General features: G+C 49.7%; 2 protein-coding genes across 6 annotated transcripts in view; both read left to right on the top strand.

Annotated features, from left to right (window-relative positions):
- Positions 1 to 25,642, top strand: part of LOC140898275 (butyrophilin-like protein 2) — a 1,102,357-nt gene that overhangs the window by 172,961 nt on the left and 903,754 nt on the right. The window lies entirely within an intron of this gene.
- Positions 3,289 to 10,280, top strand: LOC140897996 (C-type lectin domain family 2 member D-like). The gene is made up of 6 exons (XM_073311363.1): positions 3,289 to 3,322; positions 3,370 to 3,468; positions 5,779 to 5,966; positions 6,717 to 6,820; positions 8,459 to 8,576; positions 9,379 to 10,280. The coding sequence occupies exons 1-6, from the start codon at positions 3,289 to 3,291 to the stop codon at positions 9,415 to 9,417; spliced, it is 582 nt and encodes a 193-aa protein (XP_073167464.1). The 3' UTR covers positions 9,418 to 10,280.

The following is a 25,642-nucleotide window of genomic DNA, read 5'->3' as shown; positions in this document are numbered from 1 at the left end:
TGGGCTGTTAGGCAGTATCAGGACAGGATTGTATTCCTATCACCTCCAGAGAAAGGGAAGTGCCTAGAAAATGTGAAAGGAAACTTAGTTTGATAGCATCCTGTCTGGCAAGAACTCACTTATCAATAGCTGGGATGTGAAATCCTCACTTCTGTATTGTTTTGTCATTATAGTTCCCACTTTGCTGTTGTTTGTCTGTATAATCTCTGTCTGGTTCTGTGATTGTTCCTGTCTGCTGTATAATTAATTTTGCTAGGTGTAAACTAATTGAGGTGGTGGGATATAATTGGTTACATAATCATGTTACAATATGTTAGGATTGGTTAGTTAAATTTCAGGAAAATGATTGGTTAAGGTATAGCTAAGCAGAACTCAAGTTTTACTATATAATCTGTAGTCAATGGGGGGTGGGGGGGTGGGTGGGGGTGGGCATGTGGGTGTGTGAGATGGGAACAGGGAATGGGGGTAAGAAAATTGGAATCATGTTTTGCTAAAGGGGGAGATGGGAACAGGGAATGGGGGTAAGAAAATTGGAATCATGTTTTGCTAAAGGGGGAAATGGGAACAGGGAATGGGAGTAAGGAAGTTGGAATCATGCTTGGCTAAGGGCAGGAATCGGAACAGGGACATAGGTGTAAGGCTCTGTGGTGTCAGAGCTGGGAAGGAGGATACTAAGGAAGGAAACTGGAATCATGCTTGCTGGAAGTTCACCCCAATAAACATCGAATTGTTTGCCCCTTTGGACTTCGGGTATTGTTGCTCTCTGTTCATGTGAGAAGGACCAGGGAAGTAAGTGGGTGAAGGAATAAGCCCCCTAACACCACCCTCTTACAAATCTGGGTCTTATTGTCATTATCCTTTTTCTGATTTCTGCTTCCATCCATGGGGTTTTGTCATGCCTTTCTCTGAGACATAAAAGAGCCCTTTTATACTCAACATTTTCTCTCCATGAAGTCAAGCAACTCACTTCTCATTCTTCTCTTGTATATACTAAGCAGATTGAGCTTTTTCAATGTCTCATAATAGGGCATCATCCCCATCACTCAGTTATGAATCTTTTCTGCACCCTCTCCAATTGTTTTAACATAATATTCAAAATGTGGACACAAGAACTGGATTCAACATTCCAACATCAGTCTCACCAATGCTCTTTCACTTCCCTTTCCATCCTCACTACTCTATCCAGCCAAGAATGGCTTTAACCTTTTTTAACACAGTTTCACATTGACAGCTCATGTTGAACAGCTTGTCCACTATGACCCCAAAATCCTTTTCAGGGTCACTGCTTTCCAGCGGATTGTCCCCAATTCTGTAGGGTGCCGCCTGACTCCTTTGTTACTGGAGGTATGGGGTTGCATTTGGCTTTATTAAAACCTAATTCTTTAGTAAGTATTTTAGAAGAACTAGCCCATTAGAGAGAGAATCGTGAATTACTCCAAGACAATGAATGGAGAAAAGCGGCAAGAGCAATCAAATACATGTTTGGTTACGCCCTATTTCCTTGGTCTTAAAAGAGGGTCACAAGGACCTGAGCCTCCTCCCTCACAATAGCCCCAAACTCCCCCAATCAGCATTGAGACTCTGAGAAGCAGAAAGCTGAGAGTTCTCACCAGATGTCCCGGGTCACCACCGGAGGGAGTCACTCTTAGAGCACTATTCCAGCCACATGTCTTTGGGAGGGCCTCCCGCAATGAGAGTTGGAGTGCAACACCCCCTCCCCCCCTCCGTCCCCAACTCCACACGCACAGACAGGTCCTGGTGGTGAAAGGAAAGCAGGGGAAAAGGACAAAGATGCAAGAGAAGACGAGAAAGGAGGGAGAGACAGGAAAAGGGAAAACAAAAAGGAGAAACCCCAATGTCCCCAGTAATTCTAAGGGACAAAGTCTTAGGTCGGAAATAAAATGCTGCCCCCGCAATCTAGTGTTTTCCATTCCTAAAAATCAGCCGACACCTGATGGATCAGACTGAACAGGTTCCAAACCTCTCCGAGGCTCTTACCTTCTATACAGGGACGTCTGTTTTCGAGCAAATCCACTAAAAGAAAAGGAGAAAACTCCGAAGAGGGTCCTCCTTGCGCTCACGAATGTGAAAGTGAATGCTCTCTCAGTCCTCTAGGAGAGACCTCGAGAAGGAGACGTGCTGAAGCAAAGCCACAGGGATCTCCGAGGTGGCCCCTGTCCTGCACCCCTGTCCTGCCTGGCTGATGTCAAGATCTCTCTGTGAGGTCATCGCCTCCCTACCACCTTTGTCCAATAGGCTGAGGTCCTGCCAAAGGCCCTTGTGATGTCACTGCCACACCCACCCCTCCCCTGCAGTGCTGATGTCCTGCCCCTGTCCAGCCACATTGGATGTTTGAGCTGCTTCCCCTGGATCACCCCTCTCAATGAGCGTTCATTGTGGGCTCAAGCCGAACACAGTAAAACATCAGAGGCTTCTCCCCATGCTTGCTCATTTTTCATCAATTAGCAGACTTTATGGACAGAAGAGACCATTAGAGCGTGTCATCTGACCCCCTGCATATCACATGCTTTCTGTACAGCATAGGAGCTAATTTTTGACTACACACGTTCCAGAAAGGCATCTAGTCTTCATTAGAAGACATCAAGAGGTGGGGAATTCCCACCACTTCCCTTTCTAGTTTCTTCCTTTGGTGATTCGTCCTCACTGTTGAATATGTGTGCCCTCTTTCTAATACGAATTGGTCTCTTTTGAGTTTCCAGCCACTGGGTCTTGTTATGCTTTTCTCTGATAGATTAATGAGCCCTTTAATACCCAATATTTTCTCTCCATGAAGTCACTTCAACACTTCAATGATGTCACCACCCAATCTTTTTTATAATCTAAACAGGCTGAGCTCTTTCAATAGCTCACTAGCATCTGCCAGGAAGGGAGTCCCCACAGAGGGACACCATAATCTCCCAGGGAGGGAAAAGGCTCTCACTGCCATTTCTTAACCTCATGGGGTGTTCTCCTGTTCTGCCAACCCCACCCCTTTTTCAGTATCTCCAGGTGCCTGAGGGAGCAGGAACCAGAGGCCATCCTGCAGCTGGGACAGAGATGGAGGTTGATGACCTACCTGCCCGTAGTGACCATGGTGCAGGACAGCCCTCAGGACATGCGAATGCAGCTCCAGATCTGGGAGCAGCTTCCCTTTGCTGGCACGAGACCTTGCAGGTTGCGGTGGGTGAGACAGGCACTAACTTTTGGAAACCCTCAGTGGGATCAGAGGGTAATGGTTTGTAGAAAGTGGTGTTGGAGAGCTTTACAAAAACTAGACTAGAACGGTGCATGTTGCAGGGCAGCTCCAGCCCTGGTGCTGTCAGTGAGACGTGTCCTCCCAGCCCTGCCTGACGGGTCTTTCTGTTTCAGACCCTCCTTGGAACTGCAAGAAAAGTCCAACCTGTAGAGTTGTGGTTGCAGTGATAGTTGTATGGTCTGCGTTGATTGCTGCCATCATTGCTCTGGCAGGTGAGTTCCCAGCTTCCGCCCCGCTCCCTTCCCCTCCATCTATGATCTCCGCCCATCCCATTCCCCCGTGACCTGCCACACTCACTCTCTCCTCCCGGCCTGTCCGGCTTCTGCCCCTGGGACAGAGGATTCCTGGGGGATCTTCCTCCCAGACCCCTGCACCTGGGCACTCTCTGTGTCAGGACGATCTGACTGACATTAGCCCCCCCAGCCCATCTCTGAGCACTTTGGACCCAAGTCACCTTTGCCACGCGCCATGAAGCAGTCCCTGACCAGGGTGTCCAGTGGGACAGGATGCAGTGCAACCCTGAGCTCTTTGCCTTCCCTGTGTTACTCTGAGGTTACCAGCTTGGCCTTCCTGGATCTTCAGGTCACGCCTGTGGCCGGGCGGCAGGTGCTGCCATGTTATTGAAATGAGCCATAGAATTAAGTCAAGACCCCTCCACCAGCGCAGTGTGGAAACTCCCCAATCGCTGAGCTTGGCCATGAAGGGTCCCTTAGCACCATTCACTCCCCCGGGCTGCACAGACAGCGTGTGCTCATGCAGAGGGCGTCTGTTTGCGGTGAACATGAACCCTGTTGTATCCCCCCATTGTCAGGGGCAGGGCGTGCTGGGGAATGTCGGGGGTGGGATTTCTCTATTGTCCTGGGATCCGATCACTGGGCCCCAGGAGGGTTTAGCAGCTGGCAGAGGGGATTGAATCCAGGTCCGTCTGCATTAGGAATCCTCTGTGCCGATGTCATGACGTCCGTGTAGTTGAATTGGTGCAAACCGCTAAAGCAGACGCACTCACTGGTGCACAAAGGAGCTTGCCTTGGTGCAGTTTGCTGCAGGAAGTTACCAGAGCGAGCCGCACTGCTCCAGCGCATCTCCAGGAGGTGTTTGCCCTGATGTCACTGCGTCACTGTGATTATACTGGTGCAGATTGCTCGGATACAGATGCGCCCTGAATCCCAGCTCCCTGCTGTAATGGCAGGCTGTTGCAATGGGCAGCATTGGTTCTCGCTGTGTAAGGTGGGAATCTGTGAGCTTAAGGTTGGTTACACACCTGCAGGTGCAGGGAGCTCTGCAGAACATGTGGCATCTGAGCTGGAGATGGATGGTGGAGACAGCCTGTGCCATCAACTGTTAGTCACTGACTTCTCTGCTCAGTTCAGTAGGGCAGGGGTGTGGGCTACCGTGCACTGGACAGTGAAATCTACAGGGTCAGACATGCCTTGTGAGTGAGGTGAACACATGCTCGCTTTCTGATCACCGCTGCCACGTTTCCTAACTCTTCCCAACTTAGAGTGTCTGTTCCTCGCTGAGCGCCAGCCACATGGGAAGGCTTGAAAACCAGCTACCGAGTTACTGTGGTGCAAACAAAAGTGACGTGCTCGAAAACATCTGGAGGGGTTTGAGTCCAACTCCTCTCAACTAGACAGGCCTTTCAAATCCTCTTTGGTGTCACTTATGGGTGACCCCACTGCTGCTCTTTCATGGCTCTGAAAGGGTTACACTGCCGTGAGGGCTTCCAGAAAGTGCCTTTCTTGCTGCTGTGTTTGGGGAGAGAAAAGTCTGCAGGTAGGAGGTGAATTAAGTTCCATCATTCCTGGCCCACAGTGCAACAGGTCACTTCCCATGGCTGTGGTTTCTGGCGCCCCCTTGTGGCTTTCATGTCCCTGAGTGAAAGTTCCCACATTCTTCTCAGTTGTTCACCTGCTGTTTGTTGCTAGGTTGAACGTCCAGCTGTTGATCTTGTGCCTGGGGTGAAATGCTCTGAGCTGTGTCAGTCCCTCGCAGGCTGGGAGTGTCCCTGGAATCCTTCTTGCCAGGCAAATTTACAGTGACAAACGTCTCCGTCCCCCTGCATCTGATTGCAGTGGACCAGCCCCAGCTGGGGGTCCCAATGGGCTTGGCAAGCCGGTCAATTGACTGCCTGTTTGGCCGCAGTCAAATGCTCCAGCGAGAGCCCTGGGGGGGTAGGAGGCAGCCTGCCTTTCGGATTGCGTCTTGGAGCCTCACTGGTGTTTTCCAGAACTTGGTTTCATTGTTTTGCCTTTTTTTTCTGAGCTAAAATAACTCAGTGAAGTACATTTTTTAAAAAATTAGGTAGATCCATATCTATCGAAAGCTAAACCTACTGGAGACAATGACGTCTTGCTCTTTTTTCTTCCTGGCGGGAGGTAACCAATTCTGATAAATTGGTATTTTAAAATATCTGACCACTCTTTGACAGATTTGACTGGTCAGTTGACCAATTTTTGTACCAGTCAAATGCCCAATTCTCGTTGCAATTCTTACCCTCCATGTGACTGTCTCATTCTCAGCGCTGACCTCTCAGCTTTCATCAGCTGATCTGTGCCCCCCTGCGAGCCCCTCGTGCCCGGACGGCTGGATGGGATACCGAGGGAAATGCTACTATTTCTCAGAGACGGAAGGGAGCTGGACCGACAGCCGAAGCCGCTGCTCTGCCCCGGGTGCCTCCCTGGCTGGGATCGACAGTGAGCAGGAAACGGTGAGAGACTCTCGAGTTGCCAGACACTAATCTGGGCACAGGGATGGCTGCTGCAGCAGGACCTGGGCTCTGCCCCATGGGGTGAGGAGCAGCTGTGAGCCCTCCCGTGCTGGGAGGCCGGAGTGAATGAACTTCCAGCCGCTGAACGCCAGGCCTGGCTGGGCCCAGGGCCCTACTGTCTGTGTGTGATCACAGGGATTGCCCATTCTCCGCTGCCCCCCTCCCCAAATAGGGAGACAGCTTCTGTCTAGGGCAGGGCTGGCTCAAGCATCTCCTGGCCTGCTGGCTGCTGGAGTGGGACTGAGAACCCAGCCAGTGCTCCTGTTGTGGGGATGGGAAAGGAGCAGCCAGCTGAGGAGGCGGGGGAGGAGGGGATCCTTTCACATTGACCCCTCCCACTTCAGCTTGCCTCCCTCCCTCCTCCTGCCTTGCTGGGGTGAGCGGTGGCTGCTCTGTGAGAAGAGCCGTCTCTGCAGAGAGCTCAGACCCAACAGCTGCCCCCAGCTCAGGGGGACTTGGGGTGTGGGTGACTGGGAGCACCGGGGTGGGGCTGCTGTGTGCGGTGGGAGGGTTAAGACTGCCCGGGGGATCTTGTGCTTTGCAAGAGGGAGGGGAAAATCCCCCCTGAAAATAAACTGAGCACCCTTCAATATGTGACTGGGATTCTCTGCAGCACAGAGCCCTGGAGGGGCGGTGGGGGGGAGCATGGGAGGTGGGGCTGATACCTGCTGTCCCTCAGCTTTCTTTAAGGCGTTCCTGCTGCGCCATAAGGGTGTCTATGACCACTGGATCGGCCTCTGGAGGGAGCAGGGTCAGCCCTGGAAATGGGCCAATGGCACCAAATTCAACCACCTGTGAGTCTCTCTCACCCCTCTGGACTAATTCCCTGGGCTTGGGGATTCTGGTGTCTGAGCGGTTTGAGCTCAGGTAGATCCACCATTCAGTGCTAGTGAAACCACCAGACACGACCCTGGTCCGTTCGCGTCCTGCGTGTATCGGAGACCGATGGGAGCCGGCGTGTCCCTGAACTCTCAGCTCCTCCCCGCAGCACGGTGCTGGGCCGGAGACAGAGCCCGCCATAGCCAGAGATGCCCTCGCTGCGCGCTGGGATTTCAGCTGGGACACTCGCTGTTCTCCCCCAGCCCTCTTCAGCAAGGTCCCTGGGGTGTCTGACCCCCCCTGGGGAAAGGAGGCAGCAGGGAGCTCAGGTTAACAGTGGCTGCTAGAGAGGGCAGCATGCCGAGCACTGCATGGCAGGTGCAGGTCCCGCTGGGGATTGCAGCCGGCAGGTTTGAGTGACTTGGCTGGTGAGGCCTCTGAATCCGCAACAAGGCACCGATGTTAAAGGAGCCTGCGGTTCACAGGTGCTGGACGCCTGGGGCTCCCACGGGAACGGGGTACAGTAGTGATGGCTGCCCAACACCCCGCGATGGGTTTCAGTGGGCTCCAAGTGTGATCACAAAACCAGCGCTGCTTGAACCCTGGGACTTCAGCAGTAGAAGCATGAGCCTCTGCCATAGGAGCGAAAGAATCCACTTCTTTAACTGAAACTCCCCCCCGGTTGATAAAGCTCTTTTGCAGGCCAGCCATTAGAGGGGGATGGAGACCCCCCCCCACTTCTCTGGTCTGGGTTACTTCAGTACTTTGAAAAATCAGGCTCTTTTGGCGCTGGGTCAGGGCTCCCCAATGGACAGTCCCCATTCTGCTGTATTGGACCCAACCTTTGGATCCCACCTGCTTCCAGCCTCACTGGGTCTGAAGAGCTACCAGACACTGTCCTGAGTTCGAGCCTCTGTGGCATTCTCCTGGGGTACAGACTCCCTGTCTGGTATGCTCCTTAGGATGTGGGACCCTGCAGATCAGCTGCTGTAGGATCCAAAACCAGTGCTGAACCCTCCCAAATCTCCCGAGAGGCATGTTGTCCCTAGAGCTCCACCCTCCACACCAGATGAACTCTGGGAGACTTATGTGAGGGTTACAAACAAGGAACACATGCTTTCACAAAGGAACTTCTTCAACACTCTCTTTTTCCCCCATGCCCAATGGAAAGCTCAAGAGTTATAGATCAACGGAGAAGGAAACCCCTGAATGCAATTTCTTCTTTCAGTGTCATCTTGGTTCTGCTCCATGTGTTTCAAGGAGGCGAGATCCTTCCTGTCCCCCGCTTTTCCTGCTCAGTCGTCTGGTTCTGGTGATGGTCTGCCCCTCTTGTTAGAGGGCCGGTCCCTTTTGACAATCAGTCTAACAAATTCTCTCTGTCCTGCTGGGGACTGTCCATTCTTCAGCACCCCTGTGGCCTGCTCAGCATAGAGGGTCAGGAACAGTCAGCGGTTCTGCAAAGCCCCTGCTGTCCTGAGCTCTGCTCCTGAGGGGCTGGGAGAGTAGCTGCTCCACACTCAGGCCTGCACTGTGGAGAACGGCTCCCCTGGCTGGGACTGGTGTGAAATGCCCGGCCTCTGCCTGACTGCAGCTCCCTGGCTTCTGTGTGGCAGGTTTCACTTAAGAGGAGGAGGTGACTGCGCGTATCTGAACGACGAGAAAGGGGTCAGCAGCTCACGGTGCTACATGGGAAGACGGTGGATCTGTAGCAAACCTGAGGTGTATGTGATGGTGTCATAAATATAAAGGGAAGGGTACACACCTTTAAAATCCCTCCTGGCCAGAGGAAAAATCCTTTCACCTGTAAAGGGTTAAGAAGCTAGGATAACCTCGCTGGCACCTGACCAAAATGACCAATGAGGAGACAAGATACTTTCAAAAGCTGGAAAGAGGGAGAACATCAAAGGGGTCTGTGTCTGTCTGGGTGAGGCTTTTGCCAGGGACAGAACAGGAATGGAGTCTTAGAACTTAGTAAGTAATCTAGCTAGATATGCGTTAGCTTATGATTTCTTTAAATGGCTGATAAAATATGTTGAGCTGAATAGAATGAATATTCCTGTCCGTGTGTCTTTTTGTAACCTAAGGTTTTGCCTAGAGGGATTCTCTATGTTTTGAATCTAATTACCCTGTAAGGTATTTACCGTCCTGATCTTACAGAGGTGATCCTTTTCTTTTTACTGTTTCTTCTATTAAAATGTTTCTTTTCAAGAACTGAATCCTTTTGTCATTGTTCTAAGATCCAAGGGCTTGGGTCTGTGGTCACCTATGCAAATTGGTGAGGATTTTTACCAAACGTTCCCCAGGAAGTGGGGTGCAAGGTTTTGGGGAGGATTTTGGGGGGAAAGACGTTTCCAAACAACACTTTCCCAGAAAGCCGGTTAAACGTTTGGTGGTGGCAGTGGAAGTCCAAGGGTCAAATAGTTTGTACCTTGGGGAAGTTTTAACCTAAGCTGGTAAAGTAAGCTTAGGAGGTTTTCATGCAGGTCCCCACATTTGTACCTTAGAGTTCAAAGTGGGGAAGAAACCTTGACAGATGGGAAAAGAGACCGCACTCGAAAGGGGCTCAAAATGAGACTCCTAGAAGTGACACTTATACAACTCACACCTACTTGAACAAGCCAAGATCTCAAAATCAGGCAGTGGGGCCCTCAAGCAATAAGTGTGTCTCGTTTAAACTCCGTATGTGCCATCTGCTTTTGAACCTTTTAAACTCAGGGTTACGTTGTCAAGCTTTTCTCTGCAGCTGAGAGGGAGTGATCTCATGAGAAGGAGTCTTACCTCATTTCCCCAGCATGTGGCTAAGGGAAGGCCTTGTTCATTTAGACTCCAGAACAGCATTTCTCAAATGCAGCCAGCAGCTGATTGTTTTGCAGCCACAAGAGCCTCCAAAGTGCCCCAACAATCGCTCAGATGTTAAGTATTAAAGGTGTCTTCTAAATGCCATAAATCTTCATGCGTGCTCCCTTTTAAATAGTACCATGCCGGCAGAGCTGAGCTACATAGGTGTGGTTTTCTTTCAAGTCACAAAGTGTATTCTTTGGCTAAGAACATAAGAACGGCCATACTGGGTCAGAGCAAAGGTCCATCCAGCCCAGTATCCTGTCTGCCAACAGCGGCCAACGCCAGGTGCCCCAGAGGGAGTGAACCTAACAGGCAATGATCAAGTGATCTGTCTCCCGCCATCCATCTCCACCCTCTGACAAACAGAGGCTAGGGACACCATTCCTTACCCATCCTAGCTAATAGCCATTCATGGACTTAACTTCCATGAATTTATCCAGTTCTCTTTTAAACCCTGTTATAGTCCTAGCCTTCACAACCTCCTCAGGCAAGGAGTTCCACAGGTTGACTGTGCGCTGTGTGAGGAAGAACTTCCTTTTATTTGTTTTAAACCTGGTGCCCATTAATTTCATTTGGTGGCCCCTAATTCTTGTGTTATGGGAACAAGTAAATAGCTTTTCCTTAGTCACTTTCTCTGCACCACTCATGATTTTATAGACCTCTAACCACTGTGTTTACATCTCATGTTATTGTAGCTCTGTAAGTGGCTATGGGCCATCTCACTGCGTGGTGTTTGGGTAGGTTGCGATTGTTCATGGGGGTGGGGAGGGAGGTGAAAAAGTTAAAATGTGACTGGGTATCAGAAAGTATTTCAGGTAATCTAGTGCCAGAAAATGACCTTGAATGTGACAGCAGGTGGCTCCTCTGGGACCTTCTGCTAAGAAAAGCAAAACATAGAAAGAAAAAGAAACACTTCAGCACCAGGGGGAAAGGCAGTTTCCTGTGTTTCCGAAGCCATCTGATTCCATTTCTGAACAAGTTGCAGTGTGAGAGAGAAATTCATCAAATTGAAATGTATGTCGTGCAACGTCCCTACAGCACTTGTGCAAGGGAAGTTGAACCAAATTACTACGGTGAGCTTCAGAGGCGCAAGCTGTTAAATGATGCAAAAACCAAGCTGAAAAGACAACAGCAACAGCTCAGATTTTGTTGTTACTGTTATCATTATTATTACTGGGCTATGTTGACTGGGTTTTTTTTTGTGTGAAAGAAACTTTGGACATATTGGCAGATACATTCTTTCGTTATTAGTCATTATCCTTTCTATTATGTAAAGCATTTTTAAATTTAGTTCAGAATTGTTGTACAGCCGTCCACCTTTGACCAAAAAAGCAAAAGAACAACAAAAAAGACAAGACTGTGCAAAGCACTGGTTTGTTCTGTGTTTAGGTCCAGTAAAGATAAGACACAACTGTACCTTATATTTATTATTGAGTCTGCAAAAAATCCCTATGTAAATATGCACATGTAATTTATTTGTTTGTTTTTCCTACAGTTAGTTAAGTATTGTCAGAGCCTCATTCTGAGGCTGCCAAAAATTTGTGAGAACCCCGGCTCTAGAAAGTGTTAGAAAACAAAATCCTATGTTACCATTACTTTCCAGTATTTGCAAAAAGAAAAGGAGGACTTGTGGCACCTTAGAGACTAACCAATTTATTTGAGCATAAGCTTTCGTGAGCTCCAGCTCACTTCATCGGATGCATTCAGTGGAAAATACAATGGGGAGATTTATATACACACAGAACATGAAACAATGGGTGTTACCAGTATTTATTCACTCTCGCTTGCATCTCTGTTCTTTGATAATAAACTCATTCCTGTTTTCTGTATATCTAATTGCTGTGTTCTCAATAGAGTGGTTGGTCTGAATTGAATCTTACAAGCTGCTGTGGACCGCGCCTGTGGGATTAGAGTCACAGTTCTGCATGTGCTCCGGGGAACGGGCTGAGCACTCCCGAGGGACGCTCAGAGGTTTTGGGAGTGTCGATCGCTAACCTGTACACAGAGAGCGAGGCCTGCAGGGGGCTGGAAGGTCAGGCTTGCGCTGCCAGGGGTGGTGGTTTGAGAGAGCTGACCCATGGCAGGCCTGGACAAGGCTCCCCCAAAAGTGCCTCGTATGCCTGCTATGGATCACTCAAACGGGCAGACGTCCCCGGCTCATTCCACCCCTGCACCCCCCAGGTACAACCCACACAAGGCATTCGACCAGGGTGAGGAGAACACCTGCAATGCCCTGTCACCTGACGTGCTGAATTTGCCTCTGAGCCCATTTTCCCTTCCAGCTTGGGACTCCAGAACCCTGCCTTGTTGAGCCAGACATGCTTGCCAGCTGCAAACACAGACCCAGGTCTGGGCCACACCCCCAACGCTGCAGACTTTAACCCAAAACTGCTCAACAGGTCACCTGTCTCCAGCAACTAGCTCCCAATGGGATCCAAACCCCAAATAAATCCGTTTTACTCTGTATAAAGTTTATACAGGGTAAACTCAAATTGTCCACCCTCTATAACACTGATAGGGAGAGATGCCCAGCTGTTTGCTCCCCCAGGTATTAATCACTTACTCTGGGTTAATTAATAAACAAAAGTGATTTCATTAAATATAAAAAGTAGGATTTAAATGGTTTCAAGTAATAACAGACAGAACAAATAAGTTACCAGGAAAAATAAAACAAAACACGTAAGTCTAAGCCTAATACATTAAGAAACGGAATACTGATAAATCTCACCCTGAGAGATGTTCCAATAAGCTTCTTTCCCAGACTGGACTCCCTCCAGTCTGGGCCCAATCCTTTCCCCTGGTACAGCCTTGTTCCAGCTCAGGTGGTAACTCGGGGATTTCTTATGACTGGCAGCCCCCTTTGTTCTGTTCCACTCCCTTTGATATCTTTGGCACAAGGCGGGAATCCTCTCACCGTCTCTCTGGGTTTCCACTCCTCCTTCTAAATGGAAAAGCACCAGGTTAAAGACGGATTCAAGTATCATGTGACATGTTCACATGTCCTGTGAGCCCCCCTCCATTCTTTCAGGACTGGCCCGCACGTATGCGGTGAAGGCTTGCAGGTGAACAGAGCCATCTACAGTCAGTTGTCCTAGCTAATGGGAGCCATCAAGATTCTAAGCCACCATTAATGGCCCACACTTTGCATAACTACAGTAGGACCTCAGAGTGATATCTCATATTCCTAATTTCAGATACAAGAATGACACATTCATCCAAATAGGATGAACACACTCAGTAGATTTGTAAGGTCTCATTACAAAACTTATAGAGACCTTTTGCATAAAGCATATTCCAGTTACATCGTATTCACACTTAAACATTTTTATAAAGCTTATGAAGTGCAATGTCACAGGGTCAATACCCTCAGAGGATACCTGCAGATAGAGGCTTCCCTGGCTGGTGGAAAGGCCTCAACTGCCCTGCTTCCCATGGCCAGAAGGCATTGTAGTACAGCTATTCTCAGCTTACCCGGGCCTATGTGGAGCAGAATGTACATTAGAGCAGCCCCAAGGCTGCTCTGACTTAGACCTGGTCAGCACAAAGCCTGACGATCATTTGTCTACTCTGCGATCAGCACTGGCTGCCAGTGAGTTGGCCACCCAGGAAGCCTAGCCCCTGGCCCTTCCCCTTGTGCCTGAGGTCCCGCCACTCCCCTTCTGCCCGCCTCCCTCCCCTTCTACCTACCTCTCCCCCGCAGGAGCCCAAAGCACCCTCACCACAGCCCACAGCCCCAGCACTGGATGGCAGAGGTCGGGGGGCGAGACCCCAGCCCCGGGGCACTGCAACCTCCGTGCCCACAGCCCCATGACACCTGCTGCCCATGCTGATCACGCTGTCTGGATTGAAGAGATTTGATGCACGTTACCCTACTGTTCCCGTATCGTGTCCGAATCCCAGAGCTGTTGGCACCACTGGAAACGGAACATTTATTCATTCCTAAATCTGCTCAAAGTGTGTAAGTGCAAAGAAGAAAGGAATAATAAAATATATATAAGAGAACCCCTGAGATGCCTAGCTCTGTAAACAGTGAGAGGTGAGGAAGCCCCTCTCGTGTGGGTGCATCGTATGGTGCCATATGCACACCCAGCACTTCTCAAATCCGAGATGTTCTAATCCACATCCATCTCCTCGCCCTCCCATTCTCCCATCTCCTCCACCTCCATCTCCTCCATGTCGCTGCTGTCAGGGTCGTGTTGGGGCTCCGTCGGAGCCCTGGCTTTTGGGCTATCTGCTGCTCCATAGAAATCCCTGGCAGCATCTCCCATTGGCAGCTGCAATGTGATATTCACAGCAAAGTACGAAGCATGGTTGAAATCTACAAGCACAGAGCCCTGCGGCTGGGTTAGAGGCCAAGTGCACAGAGGTTTGTGCTGCTCATGCAGGTGGAGGGATGAAGGCAAAAACATCAAATTAGGAACCGAATTGGACAACCATTTCACTGTAGACAAAGATCTCATGCCCCTCATCCCGACCAGCAGCTCCCTGCTAGCCCAGTTTTGTCAATATTCCTTTGCCTCCCCAGAGCCCCCTGCGGTTCTGGCCTTAGGTCACCCCAGACAGCTCTCTTGATTCTCTTCACTCCTTCTGTGACAGATACAGGATACACAGCGGGGCGGTGTGCGGGTTTCCTTGGCACTCACTTCGAGTGAGCTCCATAACTCAAGGCTTCACCCTTCATTAGTAACACGCCAATTGCAACCCCACACCAGCCAAACCCATTCGCAGCTCCAGCAGGACTTCCTTTCTGTTCCTTACCCGCCTTACACACACTCCGCCGAACCCAGAATACACTGGCGAGGAACATCTCTTCCTGACCCCTGCATGTGACCAGCTGAAGCAAGAGACTTGGGACCATAAGACATATACCAGACAAGACCCTCAGGGTTGCCCAGTCCACCCCCATCCCACAAGCAACCCTCTCATACAGTCACACTCAAATGTGTCCAATGCTCTCTTACAACTAATAAAGTTTGCCCCTATTGGGAGGCTGTTCCAGAACCTCCCTCCTCAAATGGTTAGAAACTTTCTAATCTCCCAGCCTGAACTTGTTCTTGGCCAGTTGATTCGCCTTTGTTCTTGGGCCTACATTGTCCTTTAGCTAGAACAGCTCTCCACCCTCCCTGGTCTTTACCCCGATGTATTTATGGAGAGCCATCAGATCCCCTCTCAGCCTTTGTTTTGCTAGACTAAACCAGCCCAGCTCTCCCAGCCTTCTCTCGTGAGACAGGCCCTCCATTCCCTGATCATCCTGAGAACTCTTCTCTGTACCTGTTTCACTCTGAATTCATCTTTCTCGAATGATCAGAATCATACACAGGATTCTAGAGGAGGGCTCTCCAGGGCCATGTACTTTCGTACTTCTCTGTCTCGACTGGAAGTGCCTCAGCTGATGTATCCTAGCATCACATTTGCCTTTTTCATGGCCACATCACATGGGTGGCTCAGTCACCGTATAATCAACCAACACATCAAGGTCTCGCCCCTCCTCTGTCACCTCCAACTGATGAGCCCCAGCATCAAGAAGAAATTCTTCTTATTAGACCCTAAGTGCAGGATTTTGCACCTGGTACCTTTAAATGTCATCCTTCTTCTGGTACTCCAGTCTTCAAGGTCATCCAGATCTTCCTGTATAATATTCTACCCCCTCTGGACAGACCATGTTTCCCAGCTTTTTAATCATCAGTAAGTTTTGTTATCACTCTCCTACTTTTTGGGTTAACACCATTAATAAAGAGATTAATGAAGATGGATCCCAAAACAGATCCTTGAAGAACTCCATTAGGAACCTCCCTCCGATCCCATAGTTGAGTTTCCAGACTTCTCCCCTTTAATTGGTTCCTTACCCGCCTTACAATTCTTGTACTGATCCCCGTCTTCTCTAATTTAGCTAAGAATTTCCCACGTGATACCGTATCAAATGCTTTACTGAAGTCCAAGTATATTAGATCTGCTGCATTTCCCTTCTCTAAACAACCAGTTCTCACCTCAAAGAAAGAGCTCAGGTTAGTCTGGCCCCATCTACCTTTGGTTACATCCCCTTTTCCATTTACCTCTGTTGGAGACCCCAGGGCATGGCCACTAGTTAAGTTGAGGAGATGGAAGGCCATAAGGGTCGAAGAGGTCTCCCTGCTAAAGGCCTAAGGGCTTCTTCTCAACCCCCCTTAATAGAATTCAGGCCTGGCTGGTTTGAGTAAGCTCTTTTGCTCTTAAAACAATGTTGCAGATGCAGACAATGCCCCATAGTGTAAGGTTTGCTGACGCCAAGTTAAAGATAATAGGAGAGAGAGCTACAAGGCCAGACAGGATGTGCTGGTTCTTTAAGTTGCTAGGAATGCTTGTTAGAGGTTGCAGGAAATAAACACTGTCCTAACCCATATAAGAAAGGCAGAGTATTTGTGCAAAGTTTTGATTGGCTGATGTGTAGTGCAGTAGCATTGAGGAATATAAATGTGTGTAATGACCTGCTCTGATGTGCAGGATTTGAGATTCTATTCTCCCTGTACCTTGTTTGCAGCTGCAAATAAACTTTTCTGCTTTCCCACCCCGTTGTGATTATTGAGTGACGCACACCGGGTAACGAACCCCCCCCCGCTGTTGTTCGCCTCTGGCACTGGGTGCCGGCAACAGCTTTTGGAGTCCCAACGTGGGGTGACGAGGATGCAATTTAGCCTTGCCCAGATCCCTTCTGGAAGTCGAGGATTGCAGCAACAACCGACGCCCAGCACACACCGGTGAGTTCATTGGGGGCCTCAGAGGAGAAGGAGTTTGATCAACCCCGGAGGGAACGACGGTGCAAGACACTCACATAGTGGAGAAGCAGCTGTGGGAGACGGTGAGGAACCTGTTCCTTGGATATAGGGGAGGAGCAGCTGCGGGCGATGTTGGGGAACCGGTCCCTTGGATAAGGTAGGAACCTTTTGAAATCCGGATTATATGCTCTGTTGGAACCTGGGGACGCCCACAGTTACCCTGTAGGTATCGGACAGGAACAGAGCACGGGAGGTACGGTACGATGCACGCCCCTAGAGTGTATTTTAGTAAATTGGAAGATATTTGGATCAGATCCAATGACTAAGGGTAAATTAAAGCGATTTTGTACAGTTGACTGGCCTCAGTACCAATTAGAGGACCAAGAACAGTGGCCTCCCGGAGGATCACTAAATCATAATACAATCCTCCAGTTACTCCTGTTCTGTCAGCGAACGGGGAAGTAGAATAAGCATTCGTATGCTTACTTGTTTATAACCTTATAGTCTCGTACTGATATTTTACAATGCTGTAATTTAACCCCGATTGGCCCTGTAGCAATTAATGTCAGTCCCCGGATCCCCACCCCAAATGTAATGGCAGATCCGGTGTCTCCTTCGGCCCCTACACCCACACAGAGCGAGGCTCAAAGTAAGATTCTTAGTGAAGCTCATAGTGGGGTTCAGGCTCCATCTGCTGGATTATACCCGTTACTTACCACGACTAAAATCGCCCCTAATGCAATAGAAAGGACAAGCTCTTACCATGCAGGTCTATACTCATGCATCTTTTAATCCTATGGACCTCTGGACCTATGGACCTCTGGCCGCTTTCAAAGCACAGGATGGAGAATTTTCTATCAACCCAAGCAAGTTGGTATCGGTCTTTGAGGGATGTCTTAGCAGCTACAAGCCAGGCTGGGATGATTGTAATGTCCTTCAGCAAACATTATTGACTGAGGTTAAACAAGAACAGGTCATAGCTAAAGCAAGGAAAAAAGCGAAAAGGCGATATGACCAAGACCGTAACAATGTCCCGATCCCAGATAATCAAGTTCCTATAAAAAATCCTAGGTGGGACCCAAATGACAATCAGGCTATGACCCACCACACCTTCTATAAGGAGCTGCTACTGTATAGACTCCGTCATGCAGCTGTCAGACAGAATAATTAAACTAAACCATAGAAGGTAGTGCAGGATCCAAAGGAAAGCCCTGGAGCTTTTTTGCAGCACATTCGAAACACGATCCAACAGTATACCAATGCAGATCCTAATAATCCACAAACTGAGGCAATTATTAAAAAACTATTTACAAGCAGGGCAGCCCCCGACATTAAGAGAAAGCTACAGAAAAAGGAGGATTTGATAAGTATGACCATGGCACAGATTTTAGAAGCAGCAAATCAAGTGCATAGTTTAAAAGAAGTAAAAAAAAAAAAGCAAGTAAAATTAATGGTAGCGGCAGTGCAGGCAGGCACGAAGAAAAGTAAACAAAAAAAAGGGGGCCGTGGCCACAGACGTCCAGGCCCGCGAAAAAGACGATTGGGGCGCAATCAGTGTGCCCTGTGTCGGCAAGAGGGACACTAAAAAAATAAGTGCCCAAACAAAAAGAAAAGGGGAAGTACCTCTATGATGGCGATAAAAAAACAAAAATAAGGGTGTCAGGGGAAACAGATCATCCTACCCCCGGAACCCCGAGTAAAAATGCGGGTGGGAAATGAAGAAATAAATTTTTTAGTCTCCTGAATTTTGTGGGACTCCAAGGATATCGGGTAGCACGAAGTAAGGCTCAGATTGCTCTCCCGCAGGTACAGTACCTCGGGTTCTACATACAGCAGGGGGAACGCCAGCTTTCAAATAAAAAAATAAAAGCCATATGCCAAGTTCCTATCCCGAGTAATCGCAAGCGGCTCAGAGCATTTCTGGGGATGGCAGGCTTCTGTAGAATATAAATCCCAGAGTTTGAACTATAGGCTAGACCCCTGTACGACTGTGTAAAAGGAGCAGACCATGACCCCTTTCATTGGACCCCAGAGGCTGACAGGGCATTTAAAATCCTAAAAAACAAGCTAATGGAAGCCCCGGCTCTAGGTCTGCCAGATCTCTCCAAGCCATTTCAGTTGTATGTACATGAACGAAAGGAGGTGGCCCTGGAAGTACTCACACAGCTGCTAGGAGCATGAAAACGTCCGGTGGCATATTTTTCGAAATAACTGGACCAAGTAGCCAAGGGCTGGCCAGCGTGCCTGCGGGCAGTGGCAGCCACCGCCCTGACCCTGGCACAAGCAGAGAAACTGACACTAGGGGGAACAATACAGGTTTTTACACCACACATGGTACGCGCTTTACTGGATGTTAAGGGCGGCCTCTGGCTCACACAAGCGCGTATGGCAAGATACCAAGCAAAGCTCTTAGAGAACCCTGAGGTCACGCTGCAGCCTTGTCCATCCCTTAACCCTGCCACCCTCTTACCAAAAACTGAGAAACAGAAACATGACTGTTTAAAAATCATAGATGCCCAATATTCTAGCCGCCCGGACTTGAAGGATGTGCCCCTCCCAAATGCAGATTATGAGTGGTACACTGATAGTAGCAGCGTGGTAATAAATGAGCAAAAAACGGCGGGTTATGCTATTGTAACCCTCAGTGACACCGTGGAAGCTGAAAGTTTGCCCGCTGGGACCTCTGCCCAGTTGGCTGAGCTAGTGGCCCTGACCCGTGCACTCGAACTGTTCAAAAAAAAACAGGTCAATATTTTCACTGATTCCAAATATGCTTTTGGGGTGCTGCATGCTCCTGCTGGCCTGTGGAAGCAGAGGGGAATGCTGACAGCCCAAGGCTCCCCAGTCAAGTACGGGCCCCAAATCCTCCGGCTTCTAGAGGCAGTGCAACTCCCTTTGGAAGTGGCAGTGGGACACTATAAGGCCCATCAGAGGGAGGATCAAGATGTGACCAGGGGTAATGCCAGGGCAGATAAAGAGGCAAAGCATGCTGCCACCCTGCTGTTCCCTCAGACTAAAAACACCTATATGCATGCCCTTATCCCATCAGTGGGGAAGCTCCCGACCCCTCAGTATTCTGGGGAGGAGAAACAGCTAGCTGACAAACTTGGTCTCCAGGAAAAGGAGGGATGGCTTCATTCCCCAGAAGGGAAAGTCCTCTTACCAAAGGGCCTAATTCTGCCAGTATTACAAAAATTACATCAAACCACTCATGCTGGCAGGGAGGCACTTATCCAAGTAATAAAAAAGTACTTCATAACCTCCAGACTCGGAGCCCTAGCTGCCCAAGTACAAACAAAATGCCTAGTCTGTCAAAAGAATAACCCCCAATCAGGACACCCAGTACCACCAGCGGCCCTGGAACCCACTCCAGGCCCCGGACGGGTGTGGCAAATAGACTTTGCTAAGTTTCCCCGGACCCAAAAGTTCAAGTATCTCCTTGTCATAGTAAATGGATTCAGCAGATGGTCAGAAACCTTTCCATGTCTCAATTGCACTGCCAGGACAGTGGCTCTCAAGTTTGTTAAAAAGATTATTCCTCCCTTTGGACTTCCCCAGTGAATAAAATCTGACAATAAAACACACTTCACGTCAAAAATCGTCCAAAGCATCTCAGACACCGTACAGATTCCCTGAAAACTCCATACACCCTGGAGACCGCAAGCCAGTGGGGTAGTGAAGTGGATCAATCAGACCCTTAAGCAACATCTCTCGAAAGTATGCCAGGAGGCCTCCCTACTGTGGCCTGATGCCCTGCCCCTAGTTCTGCTCCGCAGCCGTGCTCTCCCAAAGGGTAAATTAAAGCTCAGTCCCTTTAAAATTATGTTTAAAAAAACACGGCCTATAAATAGTACACCGCTTATGCCAAAAAAAAAAGTAAAAATTAAAAAACAAGTTTCTCTCTCAGTATATGTGTTCCCTGTCTGCTGTTCTTTGTCTCTTCACAGGTATGCTAAGGATTCCCAGCCTCTACCCTTGGACTCACCCATCCACTCCCTGCAGCCTGGTGATTCAGTGCTTGTACGTACCTGGAAAGACGAGCCCCTCCAGAAAAAGTGGAAGGGTCCTGTTGGTCTCCCACACGGCAGCAAATGCCGAGGGACACAAGAATTAGATTCATTATACCCAGCTGAAAGACGTGTCAAACCCCCCCCCCCCCCCCCGCCCCCCGGCTGAAAGGTAGACCGTGCATTCAGCCCCCTCCAGTGAAGATCTTAGACTAAAATTACTATTTAAACAGCAGCCCACCAAAAAAGCAAAAAAATAAATAAAAAAGTATATTTTATTCCCCCTCTTAGCCATGTGCCTAACCGGTACTGCTGTTTCAAGCATTGTACCCGTAGATACCTGGCTGGCACTGGCCCAGAGTGCAGTGAACGCAACGTCGTTCTCAGAGAACCTTATTCTCAGAGACTAAGGCAGCAGCTCTGGCCTTTTCTTTCGTTAGTATCCCTGGGCTTGTGGTGCATAATTACCACGCAGTAGAGCACCTTGCCTGCACAGTGGCAAAGGCCATTAATTTAACCTCAGCCGTCCTGGCCCAACTCTCACATGAGTTGGGGGAAGTACGTCAGGGCATGCTACAGAACAGGCTGGCTGTAGACTATTTACTTCTACACCATGGTCACCTATGCCAGGAGTTTGCAAGCATGTGTTGCTTTAATATAACAGATGCAGAGCCGTCCGTAAAAGCTGATTTCCAACGCCTAAAGCAGCTAGCAAAGAGCATTCATCAGCAAACCAGAGAAAATTAGCTAAGCTCTCTATTTTCTAGTTGAAGCCTTTCCCTGTAGCTAAATAAGTTATTTAGCCTATTATTTAAGTTTTTTTTCCTGTATGAATCATGTTGTATTTACTATGTTATATATAGTCCTGGTAAAAATGCTTATTTTGCATAGTTTTAAAAATCTTAATTTTATGCATAGCCCGCTAGTAAGTAAATAAAAATAAAAAAACTCAAGCAATAAAAATAAATAGTCTCAAAAAAAAAAATGTTAAAAACCCCAGGACATGGCCACTAGTTAAAGTAAAAAAATAAAAGGCCATAAAGGTCAAAAAAGTCTCCCTGCTAAAGCCCTAAGAGCTTCTTCTCAATCCCCCTTAATAAAATTCAGGCCTGGCTGGTTTGAGTAAGCTCTTTTGCTCTTAAAACAATGTAGCAGCCGCATATAATGCCTCATAGTGTAAAGTTTGCTAACGCCAAGTTAAAAATAATAAAAAAAACAGCTACAAGGCCAAACAAGATGTGCTGGTCGTTTAAGTTGCTAAAAATGCTTGTTAAAAGTTGCAAAAAATAAACATTGTTGTAAACCATATAAAAAAAGCAAAATATTTGTGCAAAGTTTTAATTACCTAATGTGTAGTGCAGTCGCATTAAGGAATATAAAAGTGTGTGTAATGACCTGCTCTAATGTGCAAAATTTAAAATTCTATTCCCCCTGTACCTTGTTTGCAGCTGCAAATAAACTTTTCTGCTTCTCCACCCCGTTGTGATTATTAAGTGACGCATACCGGGTAACAAACCCCCCCTGCTGTTGTTCGCCTCTGGCACTGGGTGCCGGCAACACCTCCATGAATTTAATTCTCCTCCCCTCACAGTGTCTTCTACAGCGCCTTGCCTACTGCTGAGCTCACTGACAGAAAAGCAAGAGGGAGCGAAAAGCTGGGATGTGGCCACTAGATGGGGACAAAGAGCTGCATCCGCTGGCCAAGAGCAGCTGGGGGAAGCCTGGGAGCAACAGGTATCAGAATAAGCAGGTCAATCTCAGACCGTGGCCTAGTTTCCAGACATCTCTGGGCCGATTCTTGGAGGACACAGCTCCTGGCAAAGCCACCCCCCAGAGTCAGGCCCTCAATGGTTCTCCCAGCGCAGTGGGCCCTGGGTGCAGCAATGGTGCAGAGATCGGTGTGAAATAGGAAACCCTGCAAGATGCTGGCTCTCCCTGCGGTCCCTGACCCCTCCTGGGGCTCCAGTGCAGCTCCCCCATACGCAGGCAGAGCTCAGAGCAGAGTCCGCAGCAGCCCCACCCCAGCGAGAGCTCCCAGTGAAGGCAGAGGCCTGGCAGAGAGAGGAGAGGGGCACAGGCAGGTCAGCGGAGAGCTGGAAGGTGGCTTCCACCCCAGGAGGATTAACAGAGAAAGAAGAGCGGAGCTGGGAGAGCACAAAACAGAGACACCCCCCAGCAAATCCCCCCCACCCCCAGACACCGAGATCCCGGCCTGGGAGAGCCCTAGCAGAGGGGTTCATTCCCCGATACTTACTCATGACAGTTGCAGCAAGGGGTCCTTGTGGGGTGGGAGGAGGTGCCACCCCGCTCTGGCTGGCTGGCTTTGGAGAGATACAAGGGTGAAGAGTGCGGTGAGGAGTTGGTGCCCTGGGAAAGAGGTGGAACAAGAGTAGGGGCTAAGGGCCGAACAGGGGTGGAGCATCTACGGGGAAAAATAAGTCAGTGCCCGTGGAGGGGAAGGCCGGGGGCTCTGTTCCACGAGGGCTGAGCATGTCAGAGCAAAACTCCTGAGCAGCGTCATTGTGGCCTCCCCCTGAGTGTCCCTGATTCCTCAGGGTATACTGCATTTCCCCGGCTCCTTCCCTTGCTAGGTGTAATTTCAGAAAATCACTCTCCTGTCCCTAACTCCCACAGCCGCTGTGTATGAGCCACTGCCAGGCCTCTCTAGATGGGCTAACATCTGGATCCTGCCCAAGCTGGTTCTATCCCACGTGGCCAATTGCAAGTGACCAAAAAAAAAAAAAAATCACAAGTCAGAGCCCCCCTGAAAAACGATTGTTTTTAAAGTCTCGTTGGTTTTAAGCCAACAAGTTTGGGTTCTGTTCTCCAGCTCCTGGTGTTGGAGCCTTTTGGGGGGGGGGGTCACCTTTTCAAGCTTTTCTCCCCATCCAGGAGAGCAAGATCATGAAAAACTTCTGCCAAGAATGGCCAACCCCGCCAAAACCTTCTACCAGCACCGGAAAACAGTTAGTCCCAAATTGGGGAAAAAGCAAAACAAAAACCCCCACATCATCCAAACCATTTTTGGTTTTTGAATTTTCCAACAAAAAATTGATTTTTTCCTGTTAAAATGACACTTTCCACAAAAAATTGTCTTTAATCGAACACCCAATTTTCCCTAGCACAAAATGTTGATGGAAACATTTCAGTGTATTAGTTAAAGTTGCTGTGAAATCCCCACCTCCCCATACCTCCCTACCAGCACCAGCCCTAGCACCTATGGGGCGTGCAGCTGTGCAGCCTGCCTGGCTGTAGGGCCCCTTCCCTGCCTCCCAAACAGCACCTGGAGCCAGGGAGCCATCGGGGATCCCCACAGGGACTGGCTGCACTTGCTGCTGCTCAGCTCAGCCCCACAGGGTCAGCATCAGCCTCTCCCCATCCCTTTCCTGGGCAGAGAAGCGGCAGTACCTGGAGCTCCGCTGCCCTGAAGATGCCCCACGGGCTGCGGTGCCTTGGCGCAGGGAGAAGCTGCTGGATGCGGCTGGGCTGGGGGTGAGCGCTGGGCTCGGGAACCTCTGGGACAGCCGGGCGGTCGGTTTGCGGGGCTGGTCCTGCTCCTGTGAACACAGCACGCTTCTCTCCAAGGGGAGCTTGAACAGGGCCTCCAGCCCCAGCAGGAGGAAGCGTCTGCAACAGCCCCGGGGACCCAGCACAGAGACACCCCCGACCCCAGTGAGCTCCCCTGGGGCAGCAGCAGCCTGGCCTGAGGGGAGAGAGGGAGAGAGACACAGCAGGGGAGAGTAATGGGATAGTTCTGGTTTTGCACCAGGCAGCTAGGGAGAGCTCAGCTGAGCACCCAGGGCAGGCAGGGTGTTAGGGCAAGGGGCTGACAAAGGAGGAACTAGAGAGTGCCTGAATCCTGTACAATCCTCTGGTAAAGCTCAAATCTTGACCGCCTCAGGAAGCAAAGCATGGCTCGGAAAACTCTCCTCCCATTGCAAAGCCATTCCGGAGTTGTTAAATGAATCTCTAACCGGCTCTGTTGATCGTCTGGTGGAACTGCCCATGCCCCGTTTACACCACCAGCTTACTGCGCTTTCGTAGAGTCAGGTGACGGGGGGCTGGCCTTAGCTTTTGGTGAAGTTGCCGCCGATCTCGCCCGTTCCTTTTGCGCCTCTGCCATGCCGTGGGTCGGGGTGTTTCTGGGGCTCTTCCTTCCAGCCCGCCCCTCTGGGTTTTTGGATGGCACTTCAGGGAAGAGATTCCATCTCCCGTCTGGACCGTTCAGTGGGGCTGGAGTCCGAAGCAGAAAAGGGGAGGGGAAGGTGTGTTGTCTGGGTGTTAGATAAGGTAGAGCTGGGGCGGGCGGGGGGGAGCATGGCGGGGGGGCAGCTGCAGGGCCCATGTGTTCCCAACACCTCCGCATGCCCCTTTCTTCAGGCCCTGTCCCGCCCAGGGGCGCTGGAACCATTTGTACAGTGAGGGGGCAGAGAGCCACTGAGCCAAACTGTAAACCCTGGATAAGATGGAAACCACTTCAAGCTGGGGCGGGGGGGCGGCCCCGCTAGGTCCAGCACTGGTGGTCCTGCCCATGTCGATTTTACAGAAAATATTTGGGGCTTTTTTGTCCAGTTTTTTTATTTTTATTTATTGATTTGCAAATCCCCAGCTGCTGGCTGAGCAGGCGAGACTGAGAGGCGCAGAGAATAGGGACGGAGGGAAGAGCGCGTGGAAAGAACACACAGAGGAGGGGGGAGGGATTATTTTGTAAACTTTCTTTGAATGCAGTTTATCAGCTGGAGGCAGAGAGGATTGGCCAGCGCCTTGCATCCAGCCAGCCCCACTTGATCACAAGCAGAGAATCCCCTGGCAAGCCCCAGGTTAGGGAACTGGGGCTGCGGGGTGGGGCAGGGTTGAAGCGTGTGTCTTCTCGAGCAGGGGGAGTCGACCTTGGGTTTTAAGGTCTTGGGGCTGGGGGGAGCATGTCCTCACTGCAGAGTTAACTGGAGTTATGGACCCTGGGGGTTATAATCTGCTTGCAGAGATGTGCTGTGTAAATGCATGAGATGAAATCAGATCTGGTGCCGGCGTGAGAGGTGTGCATGGCGTGATGGGGGGTGTGTGTGTGAGTATGAGAAGCAGCCCTTGTTAATTGCACGCTGCCCACTCATGGCAGGGAAACCCCAGCACTCACCTCTAGATCTTTCTGTGATCTACCTACAGGAAGGAGCAGGTGGATGTGACACCCCTTCATTCC

This window comes from Lepidochelys kempii, chromosome 14, assembly GCF_965140265.1.
Source record: "Lepidochelys kempii isolate rLepKem1 chromosome 14, rLepKem1.hap2, whole genome shotgun sequence".
NCBI classification, from domain to species: domain Eukaryota; kingdom Metazoa; phylum Chordata; order Testudines; family Cheloniidae; genus Lepidochelys; species Lepidochelys kempii.
The sequence above is the reverse complement of the archived record's forward strand: the minus strand, read 5'-3'. Positions and strand labels throughout refer to the sequence as shown.